Raw genomic sequence first — 19,762 nt, forward strand, 5'->3', positions numbered from 1 at the left:
CTGTAGTGCCCTGCAGTGTAATGCCCCCTTCACCAGGGCCTGGTGCTTCAGGCATGTCTTCTGTGTGTTAACACACCCTGCTGTTGTGTCCTGGCTGCTTTTCTCTTGAGTCCAGTTGTCCAATGAGTCTCTATTTGCCTGTTATGGGCAGTGTTTGGTCCCCAGGATGGGGTGTGCAGTTTTAACAAGGTGCACGGCAGTCTGTTTGCAAAATGAGACCTGCAGGGACCCAGGGATGTATGGGTGGAGCGCACAATTTTAACAAGGTACACGAGGCTTCCAAAAAGCCTGTGTAGCCACTGCCACTGAGACTGAGGCCACACAAAACATATGGGTCAGGAGACCTAGTATTGCAAGGTTTGTACAAGTCTTCTAGGGGAGGGTACTTGCAGCCCTGGGACTGAGGCAGGTCCGGCTGGAGGGGTCGTGGTGTGGTGTAAGCAAGTTATGTAGTGAATGTCACTGGTTTCCACATAGCCATGTATTTATGCTGGGGGTGGGACAGGGAGATTGTGCCTGACAGCTCTTTTGACCCTAGAGAAGTCCCTTGGCAATCCCTTCCCCTCCAGGACATGATCCAAAATGAGTAAACGACCCTCCCTCCCCCATGTCCCAGGCATTTTCAAATTGCTGTTTCTACACTGAATCTCCATGGGCTTTTTTTAAGGACAGGGCTCCTTTTGAAGGGCTCCATGCTCTCTTTAAGGGCAGGGACTCCACTTCCTGTTGCCTTCCAGGCTCTCCCAGAACCAAGTCCACTGATTTTTAAAATTCTGGGCTTTAAGTACTATTGGTTTTAAGAACTGATGAAATTCAAAGCCAAACGTTATGGTTATCTGTCTTCATTGAGTGAGCTTCCTTCCAGGTGTAATCATCTGTTCCTCTCCCCATGGCAGATGGTGACACTGTTTTGCTCCTCACTGCATTTCTGCCCTTCCTACCCTCTTCAGTGTGGTCTCTTCTCTGCCTTTAGTGGTGGAGTTTGTTTTTCCAGTCTTCAGGTCATTTTCTGGGTTATTTATGATGTAACTGTTATCTAGTTGTAGCCATGGGACGAGGTGAGCTTAACATCCCTCTTACTCTACCATCTTCCCAGCCCTGGAATATTTCTTTTCTTCTCTCTTTTAAACATTTATTTAGTTATTTTTGAGAGAGAGAGAGAGCAAGAGAGAGCAAGAGAGCACATATGCTCGTGAGCAGGAGAGGGACAGAGAGAGAATCCCAAATAGGTACCATGCTGTTAGTGCAGAGCCTGGCACAGGACTTGATTCCATGAACTGTGAGATCATGACCTGAGCCGAAATCAAGAGTCAGACACTTAACTGACTGAGCCACCCAGGCGACTCTTTTCTGTTCTCTTTTCTTTCTTTCTTTTCTTTTCATAGGTGAGGTCCTTCCTTTCGAACTTACATTTTTTCCAACTTTATCCGGATACAATTAACAAAAGCTGTGTCACTTTAAGATGTACAATGTGTATCATTGATTTTATATACATATATAGTGAACTGATTACCACAATAAGATTAGTTAACACTTTCATCACCTCACAGTTACCTTTGTGTGTGTGTGTGTGTGATGAGAACATTTAAGATCTACTCTCTTAGCAAATTTCAGTTATATAGTATAGCATTGTTAATTACAGTCACCACACTGTACATTATTAGATCCCCAGAACTTCTTCTCTTTATAACTGAAAGTTTGCAGCCTCTTACCAACATCTCTTCATTTCCCCTGCCCCCAGGTCTTGGTAAACACCAGTCTACTCTTTTTTTGGAGTTCAGCATTTTTAGATATCACATATAAATGAGATCATAAAGTATTTCTGTTTGATTTCTTTCAGCATAATGCCCTTAAGATTCATTCACATCACAAATTGCAGGATTTTAATCTTTTTTTGTGGCTGAATAATATTCTATTATATATGTACCACATTTTCTTTTTTTTTAAATTTACTTTTTCTTTTTTGAGTATAGTTGACATACAATGCTACATTAGCTTTAGGTGTACAACTTAGTGATTTGACAAATTTATACATTATGCCACAAATATAGCTACCATCTATTCCAGTACATCACCATTACAGTATCATTGATTGTGTTCCTTATGCTGTGTCTTTTATTCCCTTGACTTATTCATTCCATAACTGGAGGCCTGGAGGCCTGGAGGCCTGTATTTCCCTTTCGCCTTCACCCATTTGGCCCAGCCTCCCATCCCCTCCCCTCTAGCAACCATCAGATTTTCTCTGTATTTATAGGTCTGACTCTGCTTTTTGTTTGTTTATTCATTTCTGGGGCTTTTTTTAGATTCCACTTGTGAGTGGAATCATTTGTCTTTCTCAGTCTGACTTACTTCATTTAGCATAACACACTCTAGGTCCATCCAGGTTGTCTCAAATGCTACAATGTTGTCCTTTTTTATGGCTGTGTAATGTTCCATTGTGTGTGGAGATATGGAGATGTACATATATCTCCATAATTTGGCTATTTGTAAATTTGGCTATTGTAAATAATGCTGCAGTAAACAGAGAGATGCATATATCCTTTCGAATTAGTAATTTTGTATTCTTTCAGTAAATACCTAGTAGTGGAATTATTGGAGCATATAGTTATTCTACTTTTAATTTGGGGGGGAACTCCCATACTGTTTTCCAGAGTGACTATACCAGTTTACTTATTATTTCTTGTCTTTTTGAGTTTAGTCATTCTGACAGGTGTAAGGTGATATCTCATTATGGTTTTGATTTGTTTCCCTGATGATTAGTGATGTTGAACATCTTTTCATGTGTCTGTGGGCCACTTGTATGTCCTCTTGGAAAAACGTCTATTCAGGTCTTCTGCCCATTTTTTATTCAGATTGGTTTTTTTCGGTGTTGAGTTGTAGAAGTTCTGTCTGTATATTGGATATTAACCCTTTATTGGATATATCATTTGTAAATATTTCTCTAATTCAGTAGGCTGAATTTTTTTGTTCGTTGTTTCCTTCGCTATGCAAAGCTTTTTATTTTGATGTAGTCCTAATAGTTTATTTTTGCTTTTGTTTTCCTTGTCTCAGGAGATATATCTAGAAAAATGTTGCTACAGCTAATGTCAGAGAAATTACTGCCTGTGCGGTCTTCTAGAAGAGATGGTTTCAGGTCTCACATTTAAGTCTTTAATCCGTTTTGTGTTTATTTTTGTGTATGGTGTAAGAAGGTGGTTCAGTCTCATTCTTCTACATATAGATGTCAAGTTTTTCCAGCACCATTTTTTGAAAAGACTGTCTTTTTCCCATTGTATATTCTTGCCTCCTTTGTCATAGATTGACCATGTAATTGTGAGTTTATTTCTGGACTCTATTTTGTTCCATTGATCTATGTGTCTATTTTTGTGTTATTTTTTCTCGATAATTTTCTTCTCAAAGTCTCTTTTCTGTCTTCCAGGAAATAATTTTAGCTATATATTGGATCTTCTAGATTGATCCTCTGTTTTATTTTAATAATCCTATTCATTTCTTTGGCATTTAGTTCTCCTTTATAGCTATCCCTGATTGTTATTTTCCAACTCTTCTTTTTAAATTTTTGTCATATTTTGTCTTTTTTTAAGTTACTTCATATTTTCTTATTATTTCTTTTTTAATAGTGTCCTATTCTTATTTCACAAGAATCTTGGTTCAGCCTTATCCAAGATTAACTTCATCTTTTGGAATGAGGAAACACAGAGCCTGGTTGTGGGTATTAGAGAAGGAAATCTAGGGGTCTTAATTGAACCCCTTCAAAATTTTTAGCTAGACCTCTTTTTTGCAGTACCAACCCTCTACCCATCTTTCGAGATCATCAGTACCTTCAATTCTCAGCTCTTTCTGGAGTCCCACAACACTAGCGGTCTTGCTGTTTTGTTGGTAGCCTTCTGCCCATCTAATCTGTGCTAAGAATATTGGTTATAGTTGAGTATATTTTATATTTAGGGGAGGATAGATTTTTTAGTTTTGTATAATTGTTGCTGTTATTTTGTTGTTCTGTTCCCTATTTTTCTGTATTGTAATTTGGTTCTCTGTCGTGGTAGATCTCAAATGTCTGATGGTCTTGGTGCTCACTGAAAGTTGTTTGGAAGCACTGGAGTCAGGGGTTGTAAACTGATGGATTTTACCGTATGTAATGAGAAGGCACCAGTTTGTCTTGTCACTAGGGGACCCCCCCCCCCAAATGACCATGAATAATACGTATTCAGTCTTTTTTCTTGGATTGGTAATTTTTTCTAGAAAAATCTTTGAATCTTCCACCAGCCTTCTAGGAGCCATGTTGGGGAAAGGAGACTTGGAAGATCTTACATTTATGATGTCTTTTACTTAATGCCTCTTTTCCTAAACCTCCTTATTCTCAACTGTGACTGCTGCCCCTGGTTCCAGATCCTCAATGGTTCAGCCTTACCCAAGATTAACTTCATCTTTTGGAACGAGGAAGCACAGAGCCTGGTTGTGGGTATTAGAGAAGGAAATCTAGGGGTCTTAATTGAACCCCTTCAAAATTTTTAGCTAGACCTCTTTTTTGCAGTACCAACCCTATACCCATCTTTCGAGATGATCAGTACCTTCAATTCTCAGCTCTTTCTGGAGCCGCACAACACTAGTGGGCTTGCTGTTTTGTTGGTAGCCTGTCTGCCCATTTCAGGCTTAGGCTTTAGCATTCTCTGGCCTGCTAAATCAGTTATCCCCTTGTGTACCTTATTTCCACTTCTAAAATTTTACTGACCTCTCTCATCATCTTGTTACCTCCTCCCAATTTATTTATCGTTTGGTTTGATTTTTATTCCTTTGTTCTCATTTTAATAATGCTTTAGGAGACAGCAGAGATAAAGTACACGTTTAATCCATTGCATTTAAATAGAAGTCTCCGAATATTTTTAATTCCTCATCTAGAATTGTCTTCACAGCCTATATACCAATGACCTGGACAGAACTAGTTTTCTTTCTTTATTCCTTCGTTTTTTGCTACTAGTAACTTGAAATGATAGCCCTGACCTGTCAAAGAGGGAATTTGCTATTGCTGACCTAGCACTTAGAAATCCTAGGTAAGGGGCTTGGGAAAAGACATAGGTTGGTATGATGGGAGCATTTTGTAGATGCATCAAGAAACAAACTGACTAATAATTCATGTGTGTGCTGCCGCCTGCCTGTGGTAAGTGGGTATAACTGAAAGAACTGTAAATATAAATTACCCTAATTTGGATAATACTGCCTATAGTTTTGTAGTTTAGTTATTTAATGGTTCCAGGAAAGACTTCTTGAGTATATTCATATAACGTCGGAACATAGTTCTCAACAAATCTAATGTTGATGATAAGGCTTAGAGTTCAATAATACTGAAAAGTCGATCTAGTAGAAACAGCGAGGGAAGAAGCCTTTAAGTAAATCTAAAATAAGATCTCGTATCTGTGCATTATGGCATTTAATTACGTTGAATAACAGTGATGTTGGATAGCAATGGGCTATAGACCTATGGCCCTACCAAGTAATTCTGAGTTCTGAATATATCTAGAACTGATTGATCAGATCAGGCCATTCCAAGAAAGTGGATGATAACCTAGGAATGCCCTGGGGGAAGTCAGTTGGAGAGAGTCTGATTTAAAATGACTATTCTGGGGCTTAAGTGAACTGAATAGTCCATAGTAAAATATTGCCCCATTTTTGGAAACTAAGAATAATGCTAGTATTTCCCCAATTTCCTTGTGATTATAAGGTCTCACACTGTTCTTTAAACTAAGATTCTTCTAACCTATTTGGGGGGGCTGAATATGGATCAAGCCTAAGGAGTAATTTGTTTTCTTTCCAAATGCATTAAGTAACTAATGAGAAAGGTCTTTATTTTGATGGGATGTTGGTTACATTTATTAAAACTCAACCTTTTCACATAACACGTATAAATTTTATTGCATATAATTTATACCCCAATCAGTTGATTTTAAATGAGTATCTTGTGGACTTCTAGACTTTCTCCTACTTAAATTGTTTCATGTAGCATAGTGACTAAACCCTAGTAGAAGTTTTGCCTCTAATAAGCCATTTGACCTGGATTTCTATGACCTCTCAAGTTTTAATTCTCTGATCTGGATAATTGAGATTTTAACAGTACCTACTTCAAAGAGTTGTAAGGATTAAATTTTTTAAATGCATATAAAATACTTAGCATAATACCTGGCACATAGTAGATCCTCATTAGATAGTAGCTGCAAATTATTATTAACAATTACTGTTTACATTGTCATTTCTCCTTTGAGTTCTCTTTTTATATTTTCACAGAAAACCCATATAGACAGCTGCCCTGTAACTGTCATGGAAGCATGCCTGGAAAGACAGCAATAGAACTTGGACCTCTATGGTATGTGCTTAAGCATAAGAATATACAGATGGTTCCTGACTTAGGATTTTTTGACTCTATAGTGGTGCAAAAGCGATACACATTCAATAGAAAGTGTATTTCAAATTTTGCATTTTAATCTTTTCCCATGCTAGCAATATGCAATACGGGTCCTCTCTCATGATGCTGGCAAGTAGCATTAAGTCACAGCTCCCAGCCAGGCAGACGATCATGAGGATCAACAACCAGTACACTTAACAACCATTCAGTTTTCCCACTTTCAATATAATCAATAAATCATATGAAATAATCAACACTTTATAAAATAGACATTGTGCTGGATATTTTTTGCCCAACTGTTAACTAATTTAAGTGTTCTGAGAATGTTTAAGGTAGTTAGGTTATGCTATGATGTTCGGGAGGTTAGTTCTAGTACATGCATTTTCAGCTTGTAATGGGTTTATCGAGACATAATTCCATCATAGGAATTATGTTAAGGAAGGCCAGTACTCAAAATTGATTTACATATTGATTTATTATGTGTGGTAAAAGAACAAATTTCAATTTAATTTTTTTTTAAGTCTAGGTAAATAATTATAATTCTTCTACCCCTGTGAACCTAAAGTGTTTTCTGTTTTCAGATTTTTTCTATACCATTATTCTCACAAGTTTGTGACACTGCTAAGAGATGGTGAGATCAAAAAGAGCCTGGCAGATCTGCAAACTAGATCATTCATTTCTGAATTAGTAAGAATGAGGCTTTTTTCAGCTGACAGTTTGCAGAACTAGGATGTGATTATGAAATGATCACCGTAACTTCTTATAGAAGAGTCAACTTGATATAAGAAGTCTTCAAGAAATTAGTTTTAAGTGAGAAGGACATGTGAAAGTACATGCTTTTGTTTTAGGTAAAGCTGTTTAGATGGGACTCACCTGCAAAGATTTCCTCACTCAGAGCCATTGTTCATGTCTTTACTCTCATGCACAGTCTCTTCCCCTTTCCCCAGATCCAGTTCAAATTGTGTCCTCTTTGAAGTTTCCGGTGTTTCACCCAAAATTTCTAAATCCCATTTTAGTAAATCTCACATCGATCATTCATTTGACACTTTAAAGTCATACATCTTTTCATATGTATTTGCTAACCAAATAGTAATAGCTGTCATTCATTGAGGATATACTTAGGATTTTCTGTGTGCTATCTCATTAATTCCCATAACAAGACTGAAAAGTTTTATTTTCTATTTTGTGATGAAGAATAAGAGACTCAAAAGCAGTAATCACTCAAGATTACATAGATAGTAAGTGGTGGAGCCAGCATGTGAATTCAGGTTTATCTGACTTGGAATTTCATATTCTGTCCATTATACCGGTCATTCTCAAATTAAATGGAAAGTCGATGAGACTTACCCTTGTGCCATTTTTTAACTGAATCACCATCACCACTGTAATTCTCCTATACCTACTCCTGTCCCACCCCACTTTACCATACACAAGGTGGATTAAGACTTACTGACAAGAATATGCATTATGAAAACTTATGTTTCACACTGTGCGCCTGTCTAGGTCCTATCTAGATTTATAGGCTTTTATAGGGTAAACCCTGTCTTTTATACTTTGGTGTATCTTCCACACCCGTATGTACCACAGGGCTAGTAGTCTTACACACCTTACCTGAGGGCTCAATAAATTCTTTGTTGATTTACTGTGAGTGAAATTTCCACAACTAATCCCACTAACTTAGAGAAATAACATGATAAAAGGTGTGGGCAAATAGAAAGTAATTTTAAATTAAACCATAAATTCTTGGGATGCCTGGGTGGCTCAGTTGGTTAAGCATCCAACTTCGGCTCAGGTCATGATCTCATGGTTCGTGAGCTCAAGCCCCTCATTGGGCTGTGCTGACAGCTCAGTGCCTGGAGCCTACCCTACTTCAGATTCTGTGTCTCCCTCTCTCTGCCCCTGTCCCCCTCTCAAAAGTAAACATTAAAATAAATCATAAATTCTTTAATTTCAGCATTTACTCCATCCTATAAATTAAGTTAGTTGTGATTAAATTATGGAGACTTTTTTTTTTAAGTTTGTTTATTTATTTTGAGAGAGAACATGTGTGGTGGAAGGCAGAGAGGAAGAGAGGATACCAAGCAGGCCCAAGCAGGCTCTGCACTCAATGTGCAGAGCCTGATGGGGGCTCAAATTCACGAACCATGAGATCATGCCCTGAGCCAAAATCAAGAGTCAAGTGCTTAGCCAACTGAACCACCCAGGTACCCTGAGACTTTTATTTTTAATAGACCTTTCTCAAACCCAGTTCTCTGTATTTTTTTTTTTTCTTTTCCAGGTCAAGTTCCCTTTTCAATACTGGATTCCTCAAAAGAATGCTATTTGAATCTCTTCACCATGGTTTAGATGACATTCAGACCCTAATAAAGACATTAATCTTTGAATCAGAGTGTACTCCTCAAAGTCAGTTTTCAGTTCCTACGCCTTCAAATCTCAAGCAAGGTGACATTTACATTCAGGGCCTGAAATGAGTAACAGTTTTATTAAAATATACATATATTTTTTTCTAGTTTTAGTAGACTAAAAGAACTAAACGTCTGTTGTGGTTTTATTATCCTATACCTGCTTTGTAGAGAGAGAAACCTTAGGTAATTCTGAGAATAGTGTGGTCGAAAATTTTCGTAATATCCATTGAGACACAGAAGCTGTACACTTTCACTCATTACAACTGTTTTTTGTCCTTTATTTTCTCTTTGGTATAAAATAGGCTTTTGTAGTTTTATCTGGCTGTTGATACAAGGGTGGGCCTATTAGACATTCTAGTTAAGTCATTAAAAGCAGCAGCTATTGTTAGGCAGTTAAAAATGTAAACCTTGTAGCCTGTTTTTACCACAGAATCTCGTATTTCATAAAAGCAGTGTGTGTAGAATTTCGTAAGCTTTTATTTAAAGTTTGAATTGTTGCTTAAGGTCATTCTGTAAAATATTTTGTTATTCCCATGTTTTTATTTTAGAAGAATGTGGTGTGTTTATTAAAACTACAGATGATACCACACCAGATAACTACATTGCACAAGGTATGTATATGTCCGTGTGTATATATATGTAAATATGTATGTATTAGTGCAAAAACGCAGTTAGAAGGGCAGGAAGAGATTGCTCTGGTGGCCTTCTTTAAAATGCTTCTTTACCGTATTATACTGACAACATAACTATAGTAAAACTTGTTTATCTGGCATTTGCACAGTTCAGAATTTCTATTAACATGTACTTGTTCACATCTCTAATATATGGTGATCCCCTTGAAAGAACTAGAAGACCTTGAAGAACCATGTGAACCAAACTTAAGCTCAAATTATATTTGATACAGTAATAAAGATTCAGTTTTATTCTAATTCTTTTAAACTTTCTCATCAACATATATCACAATTCCATTAATTAACCATAAGACCCTGTTCTCTAGCCATGAAGAATTTACTATATAGCCTTTCTTATAATTTGGGATGTGTGCATGCACACTTTAAAATATGGTTGTATTAGGGATTACAAATTCGAATCCAAACGATTTTAAGATTTATGTCAGTGTCTTAATGTCTAAGGTTTTGTTTTGCTCTTTAAAAGCTTAGATTCTAGGGGCGCCTGGGTGGCTCAGTCGGTTAAGCGTCCTACTTCAGCTCAGGTCATGATCTTGCGGTCCGTGAGTTCAAGCCCCGCGTCAGGTTCTGTGCTAACAGCTCAGAGCCTGGAGCCTGTTTCAGATTCTGTGTCTCCCTCTCTCTGACCCTCCCCCGTTCATGCTCTGTCTCTCTCTGTCTCAAAAATAAATAAACATTAAAAAGAATTTAAAAAAATAAAAAAATAAATAAAAGCTTAGATTCTAAATGTGTTTTGAATACTAATAAAAAGAACTAGATAGTGTTAAGACAGAGGAACAGAACAATGCCCTTTCATGTCACTAATGTCATTTCACAATTACAAAGCTAAAATATGTTCCCAATTTTCAGAAATCATACTTCTTTCCACATTGATCTTTTATTACTAGCTTTTGAGAATTTAAATACTTGCCTGAGATAGAAATACATTTTTCTTGTAAGTTTAAGGTCAGATGACTAAAGTCAGAATAAGATTTTGTCAAAGTAAATTAAGACCATTGTTGTAATAATTGTTCACAAGCACTGAAATTCTGAAGAGGAGAGTTTTTGCTGTAAATTAAATTGGGTGATTTCAAGTGCTTCAGTTAATGCACGTACAATATTCCTTTGCTTGTTTGTGCTACCTGTGAGAAGTAAAACTTGCCACCTTATAAAGTGAGGATTTGGTGGGGAGAGGGGATAGATTTGTTTTGCTTTCAGTGTGTGTAAGTGCTCATTTTTTGTGTAAGTAGCCCAGGCTGACATGACCCCTATACTGGAGGACAGTCGGACGCCCACATCCAGCCAGCATTGGAGGATACAGTGGCTGACAGGGTTGAAATGTCAGTGAATGACAAAGGACAGAATTACAATTTTTTATTAGTTGCTCAACATTTTAGTGTTGATCTTCAAAGCCAAGAAAACTTCAACTCCTTTTAATAGTATATGGTTTAATAACTACTAAATGCTCCTTCCAATGGTCATGTTTAGTTGGCATCTTCAACTAATTTGCTAACATTCACAATTCTACCCAATCCTCAGTTGGGAGAGTAAAGGCATTATGGTACATTGCAATAAGCATTGGATTTAAGAGCATCATTTTACTCCTGTTTGTCGTGTAACCTCAGCCAGGCCACTCACCTTCAGCAGGGGTGTCTTAAATCCTTCTTAGAATAAAGCAAAATACAAGTTTTAAAAATAAAGTCTCTGAGCTGTTCTTATATATAAAGAGAATCAGACTAATCTCTATGGATTCTCAAAAATTATTATTTTAAGATTGATCAATATTTAAATCTTTCACAATAGAAAATATCAGGCCAAAAAGAGTCATTATTAAGGTGTTCTGATTTTTTGTATGTGTATGTTTCAGGAAAAAGAAAAGGTAATGAAACAGTCACAACTTTAGCCAAAAGGCAAAAGACTGATGTCAGTACTGAACATCCTCCCTTTTATTACAACATCCACAGACACAGCATTAAAGGAATGAATATGCCAAAGTAAGACAACCAGTGAATGGCAAAATGTATATGTTATATTTTAATGACATTGTGATTTACATAAAAATACAGAACCTTTTTTTTTCCTTTCCTTCCTGCAGGTTGAAAAAGTTTTTGTGCTATCTTTCTCAAGCAGGCTTTCGAGTGAGCCGAACTCATTTTGACCCAATGGGTGTTCGTACAGATGCACCTCTGATGCAATTTAAATCGATCCTTTTAAAGTACAGCACCCCTACATACACGGGAGGACAGTCGGAGGGCCACGTCCAGCCAGCATCCGAGGATACAGTGGCTGACAGGGTTGAAATGTCAATGAACGACAAAGCAGAAGCAAGCAGTTGCAGAAGATGGTAAATGTAGCCAAGAGTTACTCCAGATGTCTGTCTAGATGGCCTGGTAGTTCTCTATACCAACTGTAGTTCTTTTTCTATTCTTTTAATTCAGTGGTGTAAAAATAAAAAAAACAGTGTTTTCATTCAGAAAATTAGCAGTTTCTAACTTAGCTAGTTTGGGAGCTGTGCTTTCCAGTTTTTTCTTATTGTAAAGAAAACTTAAAATTTTAATGAAAACATTTCATATGAAGCCAGGTTTATGACTGAGATCACCCTACCATTTAGTAACTCAGAAAACTTTCACTTGCAAAGTGTTTGGAATTTTATGTATGTTATGGAACCATCCTTTACTGTTCTTAATCACATGTCTACTTAAACTGATTCATGTCTTTCTGTTTAAGCACACAAAATGAAGTCAAAAGCCTTTTACGTATTACCCTAAATAGAACAATGCCCTTTCATGTCACTAACATTATTTCACAATTACAGAGCTAAAATGTGTTCCCAATTTTCAGAAATCATACTTCTTTCCACATTGATCTTTTAATTTATTACTAGCTTTTGAGAGTTTAAATACTTGTCTGAGATAGAAATAAGTTTTTCTTTTAAGTTTAAGGTCAGGTGACTGAAGTCAGAGTAAGAGTTTGTCAAAGTAAATTGAGACCATTGTTCTAATAGTTGTTCATAAGCACCGAAATTCTGGAGAGTTTTTGCTGTAAATTAAATTGGGTGATCTCAAGTGCCTCAGTTAATGCACGTACAATATTCATTTGCTTGTTTGTGCTACCTCTCAGAAGTAAAACTTGCCACCTTATGAACTTACGAAGTAAGGATTTTTGGGGGGGTGGTGGGAGACAGATTTGCTTTGTTTTTGGGTGTGTGTATGTGCTCATTTTTTTGTATAAGTAGCCCAGGCTAACATGACTATGAAAATTAGTAGAAGCTCCATTAATAAATTTTGTTCTTGCTTCATTTGAATGTAAAAGTTTGGATAACAGGATTTGGTATAAAGTTTAGATTTTTGTCTCAAGGACTTAATCCATATTTACCCTGCATTACTTTTTAGAGGAAGTAACTTTTTATCTGAGTGAGCATAAAGCTTGGGGGATGGAGAAGAGTTATAACTGAAAAGGTTTTAAATACACTATGGAAGAAAAAAAGCACACCCATGACATATTTAAAGATCCAGGGAGTGAGATCAACATAGTAGATAAGCAGAAATAAAAAAAATTCTTTGTGTTATTACAGCATAGTCCTAGGAGGATGTGTTTTCTCCCATTAGTAGAATCATATTTAAATAAACGAACAGGTGAACTGCAAGTGATATACTAGAATGACCCCCCAAAAAACCCTGTAACTTTTGCCAGTTAAAATCATTACAAATGAGCACAAAAATAAAAGTTATTACTTTTTTGTTTATATACTTAAAAATTACTATAAATCCACAAGGCAAACCAGCGCTTGGACCATCTGTACATATTGTTAAATTGAGTATCTGTCTCAAATCTTGCCAAATGCTTGTCAGCGTGACATATTTTGATCAGTGATAACGTTGGGCTTTATGCCAGGAGCCTAATTTGATAGAGAAATAATATATAAATTACTGTTATTTAAAATATATGTTGTGTTTTAATTTCACATACACAGATTTTCCAAAGAAAGGTGGTGAGAAGTAGTCAGGAACTCTGTTAAGGTAATGTTATCAACCTAAAGAGGAAATACTTTTAAAATTCCAAATAATGCTACATTAGCGCCTTGTCCCCATTAACTACTGTGGTAGTTTGGGGCATGCAGATGTTGAGTGCATTGTAAAATAGTATCAGTTGTATTGCTCCATTAAATTTTGATTAATACAAGCAGCCAGTTTTTACTCTACCATCAGGAAACCAGTGTGTTGACTCTGCTAGCTGCTTACGTCACTACTCTAACCATACACTCGAGAAATAGAAGAAAGGAAGAAATGGGGTTGGGAGCCAACGTGGTGGATTTGGGTTAAAACCCGTTTATCACCTGAGTTCAACCAGACTCCACTCTGAATAAATGCATGATGTTCTGGTTTCCAGAAATCAGAACTTAAGACCAGTTCAGTAATCCCAAAAGGTCTAGGAATTTCTTTCCTTGGTGCATAATTGCTCTGGCAAATGGCCCAGGTTACTCTGGAGAAGGCTAAGAGGAAAATACATATCATAGCCTTGTGATGTTTTGGCAGGGTCCTTTCTCAAAGTGCTCTGAAAATACGAATTAAATCAGACCTGGGAATTGCTAAGGTATCATGACAACTATCGTGGCTCAAGTCAGACCTGTAGTTTTCAGTAATATAAATCAAGTAGGACCACTCTGGCCCTTTAGATCACATGACTAATTAGCCAAAGCCAAAAAAATCCTATGTCAGACTATACTGATCATCCTGTCAGTCCTACTGCCTGTTATAGTAACTCTAACTATGTACACCTTTCTGGGCCAGCAGTTAAGGGAACTAAGTTTCTGACAGACTGCTGCTTGGGCAATGTCCACTGAATAATCATCTTCCACAGGCATCCCTGGCCAATTGACATACTATTCAAGGATGCCCTGCTCACCACTATATTTCCCAAGCCTAGGTAAAGAGAGCTGACCAGGCTCTTGTGAGATATACAGTGAGACAGTGGTGAGCAGATCACATATAATACATTCTCTCCAATATTCCCCCTTTTAAGTCTTTGATTTCCTTTCTCTACATTATATCACAGCATTTCTAGCATCTTCCCTCCAGTTTAGAGGAGCCAGTCCTGAGTTTTTCTTTCAGTCAAGTAAACAGAGCCACATCCCACAACATCCTACAAGCTGACAACTGAGCCAGAATTTCGGGTACAAGTGTACCTATATCAATAATTTAACCCAATTTAAAATTACATTCCTGCAAGACCCAACATAGTCTATTTCCACAGGTATACTCCACATATCATTAGTATATATGATCAAAAAAGCATTCTTTCAGGTCACACTTTGTACTTGTTCCCAAGGACATGCTGGGATCTGACTCTATATCCTGCAGGCAATAAAGGATTGTAGCTACCTATACAGCAAACGGGCTGCTTTTTGCAAGGTAACTAACTCCTTGAAGTGCACTTAAGGGGTCATCTGCCAAGGCAGCAGACATCCAAGGGGCTTCTTCCATTTTCAGTGAGGGTTAGTGGCATTAAGGATTTAGGATACTCATTCATCCAAATCTTTCCAAAATTTTTATTCCAATTCAAAGAATATTGCTGTTTACTGACCAGTATCTTTACTCTCACTTGAAAGACTCCACCACACAGCAAATTCAGCCAATTTACTAGAACAAACTTTCTATCCAGTATCTCAGACTTAAAGCTACAGGGGAGGTTGGAAAAGTGAGCACCTCACAATTTTAGTCTCCATACAGAGATTGATTTTTCCTCTTTAGGGAATTCACAAAGCCCAGGAAGAGGTTACAAAGGCTGAACATCTTTAAAAAAAAAAAAAAAAAAAAAGTGGGGGCACCGGAGTGGCTCAGCTCAGTCTATTAAGTGTCCAACTCTTGATTTTAGCTCAGGTCATGATCTCAGTTTGTGGGTTCCAGCCCCACATCAGGCTCCGTGATGACCGTGCAGAGCCTGCTTGGGATTCTGTCTACCTCTCTCCCTGCCCCTCCCCTGCTCACGCTGGCATACTCTCTCAAAATACTTTAGAAAATTATTAATAAAAAAAACAGTGACTGCATTGGTCTACAACACCTTGTCATCCACAGCTATATGATCCCTTTCTCTGCCGCCACCCTTTCTGCATCCAGAAAGGACCAACACCCCACCCACCCCCCCCCCCAGCCTAAAGATCCTTTTCTAGCTCTCGAGTGTAGATAAGACTGTTAACTTTGAAATGTGAGTAAACTGAATCTGAATTATCCCCAAACTGTAAACTTCAACCTACTTTATGTAAGAAAATATTTCCTAGGAAGTGGCATATTAACTGCAATAGCTTGTATTTATGAGATTTAGCACTGCACAGTGTTGTTTCTACACAGATTATATCCTATAAATTACAGCAAGGCTAAGTGAGATTAATTTATTCAATGCCATTCTAAAACTGGCAGGTGAAGGAGCCAGGACCCAACCCCAGGCTTACCTAAGTGCTCTTGCTTTTAGCCACTTCATGATCTATCTTCAGCAAAGGACATACATATGTAAGACAAAAGTGGAATTGTAAAAAAAGTGTAATTAAAAAAAAGGCAGTCCCATAGAAAATTGATACATAATTATTATAAAATTATAGTTAACCACTAGCCTCCTGCACATTTTCTATCTGAAACCCTTTTAACCAGTATACCCTATACTCAATAATTATCAATACGTATGTGGAAAGCACTTTCAGCTTTGTTTCCATTTTCTACTGCCAAGATTTTCCCAGAACATAGTTTTTGATTGATAGCAAAATCATGGCAAACTACAACTCCAGCATTTGTAGGGACTTTATGCTGGAAGGGAACAGAGTCCTCTCACCATAAGTATGGGGCCCCCTCCACTATGCCTGGTGTCCCAAGTCTCACACAACTCTGGGTCATTTTCTATAGAGAACTAATTGCCCTTATCCTGCTGGAACAGTGGAAAGAGTAATCTGGTGGTAAGGGAAAGTTTCTGTGGGTCCAAATACTCCTCAGACACACCATTAACCTATCCCATTTTCACACCGATTTTGCTGGAAAGGCAAGCCAAAGTCTCCAATTGCTAAGCATTTTGCAGATGTTTTCAATCTTCCTCCATCCTGCTAAATCAGTTACCACCGTCCATGTGAAAACACCTCACTTCTCAATATGTTGACAACACCCATTATATCCACAATTCTTTTTTACCTGAATTTATTCATTAAAAACCCAAAAGTATTCCTTTGGCATCATCTTAGTGGTGTTTGGTTTAAACTGCGCAGTTTAGGGGGCACCCGGGTGGCTCAGCTGGTTAAGCCTCTGACTTCGGCTCAGGTCATGTTATCACACACACTTCGTGAGTTCGAGCCCCATGCCAGGCTCTGTGCTGATAGCTCAGAGCCTGGAGCTGCTTCGGATTCTGTGTCTCCCTCACTCTCTGCCCCTTCCCTGTTCATGCTCACACTCTCTCTCAAAAAAAAAAAATTAAAAAAACATAAAAAAAAAATTTAAACTGGGAAGTTTACATTTTAATCCACAGACTAAACAGAGAAAGTACATTTTTAGAAAATACCTTTTGCCAACTGGAAGCAGTACTGCCTTCAGTGTATTCTTATTACTGGTCACCAAATAAAATTTAGTTATTTTTTTGTTAAGAGATTAATTTAGCATAATACAGTACTTTCATCTTTACCTTAGGAATTGCCTGCTAAATGTGTCTAGGCCCCTCAGCATTGATGTCTCTCTAAAGTTCATGTTTAAGTACTCAGATGTTTGACTATCACAGAATGTGGCTGTATTTGGAAATAGGGTAATTAAAGGTCACTGGGGATGGGCACTAATCTGATAGGACTGGTGTCCTTAGATTACAACACACACATGCACAGGAGAATATGTGAAGACAAAGGGAGAAAATGCTATCTACAAGTAGAAAAGAGAGGCACCTAAGGAAACACCACCACCTTTGATCTCGGATTTATAGCCTCCAGAACTGTCAGAAAATGAATTTCTGTTTAAGCCACCCAAACTGTGGTACTTTGTTATGGCAACTCTAGTAAATTAATATAGCCACCTAAAGAAAGTAGAGACTGATACTGAATGTTATATACTGGAAGAAAAAGCACTTACGATTTTCAGGGTTCAGGGGTGCTGGATGGCTCAGTTGGTTAACTGTCCAACTTCAGCTCAGGTCATGACCTCACGGTTTGTGGGTTTGAGTCCCGCATCGGGCTCTGTGCAGACAGCTCAGAGCTTGGAGCCTGCTTTGGATGCTGTGTCTCCCTTTCTCTGTCTCTCACCTGCTCTCACTCTCTTTCTCAAAAATAAATAAAACATTAAAAAAAAAAGTTTTCAGGGGTTCATTTGAAAGAAATTTAGTGGAACGTTAACACTGAAGAGAACTCTCCAATTACACCTTGCTAAAATCAGTTTAGCTACACAACTAATTTACTTATGAAGTCAATTCCTAATTAAAATCAGAAAAGGAAATTTGTGATTTCCAGCTTTAAACTTCCAAAAGTACAGCAACTAGGGGAGAATTTCTTTAACAGGAAAGAAACATAACGCCATATTCAAAAAGACCATAGTTTTACACCAAATAAATAATCTGTGGTATAAAGACATTCTAAGTATGAAAATACAACATTAAATGTTTAAGCTGGAAGAAACTCTAGACACTAATACTTACTTGGACCCAAAAGGCTAGTATGGTTAGACCAGAGTATGCTAAATGGCACAGAAAGTTGTGTCTGTAAAAGAAGACTTTTCTAGAAAAAAGAAAAAATTTTAAATAACCTTATTGAAGGAGAAGGCATCCACCATAAAATGCACCCTTTTAAAGTATTAAGGAATGATTTCAGGGATTTAGAATATAGAGAGTTGTGCAAGTATCACCACTAATTTTAGAATTACTAATTTTCACTACCCCAAAAAGAAACCCCATACCCATTAGCAACCAGTCACTCCCAATTCACTCCTCCCCCAACCCTTGGCAATGACTATTTTCTGTCTGCCTGGGAGAACACTATCTTCCTGGAAGAAGTCCTGTATTAACTGTTCTAGGTTAATGGATTTGGCATGTTAGTGGGATTTTGTTTTTCGATGTGTCTGCATGCACACGAGGTAATGATCTGTAGTTTTGTAATGCTTTTGTCTGGCTTTGGTACCAGAGTAATACTAGCCTCATAAAATGAGCCTCATCTTATTTTTGGAAGTACTTATAAAGAAAAGGTTTTAATTCTTCTGTAAACATTTGATAGAATTCACAAGTATCTGGGCCTCAGCATTTTTCTATATGGTAAGTCTTATTACTAATTCCATCTCTTATTCAGATTTTCAACTTGTTCTTAAGCCAGTTTCACAGCTTGTGTCTTTTTAGGAATTTGTCCATTTGATCTAGATTTTCTAATTTGTTGGCATACAGGTGTTCACATTATTCCCTTATAATTTTTCCTATAATGTGATAGCAATTGTTCCTCATTCCTGATTTTAGCAAATTTTTTTTATCATTCTAAAAGTTTGTCAATTTTATTATCTTCAAAGAACCAGCTTTTAGTTTTGATTACTGTTTTCCTATTTATTTTACTCTTTTTTTTGTTTTCGTCCTTGTTTGGGTTTAGTTCTTTAGTGTCTTAAGTTAGAAGGTTATGTTATGGAGATATTCTGTTCATACCCACATCCACAGCTATAACTTCCCCTCTAAGCACTGCTTTAGCTTCATCCCATAAATTCCAGAATGCTGCATCTTTTCATTCAGATTTTCTACTTTACTTTTTGACTTCTTTGACATACTAGTTTTTTAGTAGTTTAATTTCCATGTATTTGTGAGTTAACCAAACTTCCTTTTATTGATTTCTAAACACACTCCATTACAGCCAGAGACCATATGTTGCTGTGTGTGTGTGTGTGTGTGTGTGTGTACAGATCTGTATGTTTTTTCAATTTACTGAGGCTTAATGTAAACCTGTCCACCCTGGAGAACATTCCAGGTATTCTGCTATTGTGTGAAGTTTTTTGTAGATATGTTGGGTCCAGTTGGTTTTACTGTGCTGTTCGAGTCTTCTATTTCCTTGCTATTGTTCTGCCCAGTTGGAACTGTCCTCTATGACAATAGGTATTAACATCTTCAATTATCATTTTGAATTGTCTATTTCTCCCTTCAATTACACCAGTTTTTGCCTCATCTGGCAATGTACCTTAAGGTCCTGTTGTTTGAATACATGTTTATAATTATTACATTTTTCTGATGAACTTTCATCATTATAAAGTATCTGTCTCTAACAATTTTTGTCTAAGTCTATTTTGTCTGATATTAGTATAGCTACTTTGGTTCTCTTT

The 19,762-nt window shown here is 37.2% G+C and overlaps 1 protein-coding gene across 4 annotated transcripts in view; it reads left to right on the top strand.

Annotated features, from left to right (window-relative positions):
- The window catches only part of TRMT1L (tRNA methyltransferase 1L), a 40,654-nt gene extending 27,886 nt beyond the window's left edge, over positions 1–12,768 (top strand). For 3 of the 4 annotated variants that reach the window (XM_060643697.3, XM_078441101.2, XM_060643703.3), the window contains 5 exons: positions 6,274–6,352; positions 8,670–8,833; positions 9,345–9,407; positions 11,332–11,458; positions 11,560–12,768. In XM_060643697.3, the coding sequence (XP_060499680.1) occupies positions 6,274–6,352; positions 8,670–8,833; positions 9,345–9,407; positions 11,332–11,458; positions 11,560–11,812 (686 nt within the window). In that variant the 3' untranslated portion in view covers positions 11,813–12,768. The remainder of the gene's footprint in view (positions 1–6,273; positions 6,353–8,669; positions 8,834–9,344; positions 9,408–11,331; positions 11,459–11,559) is intronic. The other variant, XM_060643698.3, reaches the window with a different exon arrangement.
- The last annotated feature ends 6,994 nt before the right edge of the window (positions 12,769–19,762 follow it).

Source organism: Panthera onca, chromosome F1 (genome assembly GCF_046562875.1).
Source record: "Panthera onca isolate mPanOnc1 chromosome F1, mPanOnc1 haplotype 2, whole genome shotgun sequence".
NCBI classification, from domain to species: domain Eukaryota; kingdom Metazoa; phylum Chordata; class Mammalia; order Carnivora; family Felidae; genus Panthera; species Panthera onca.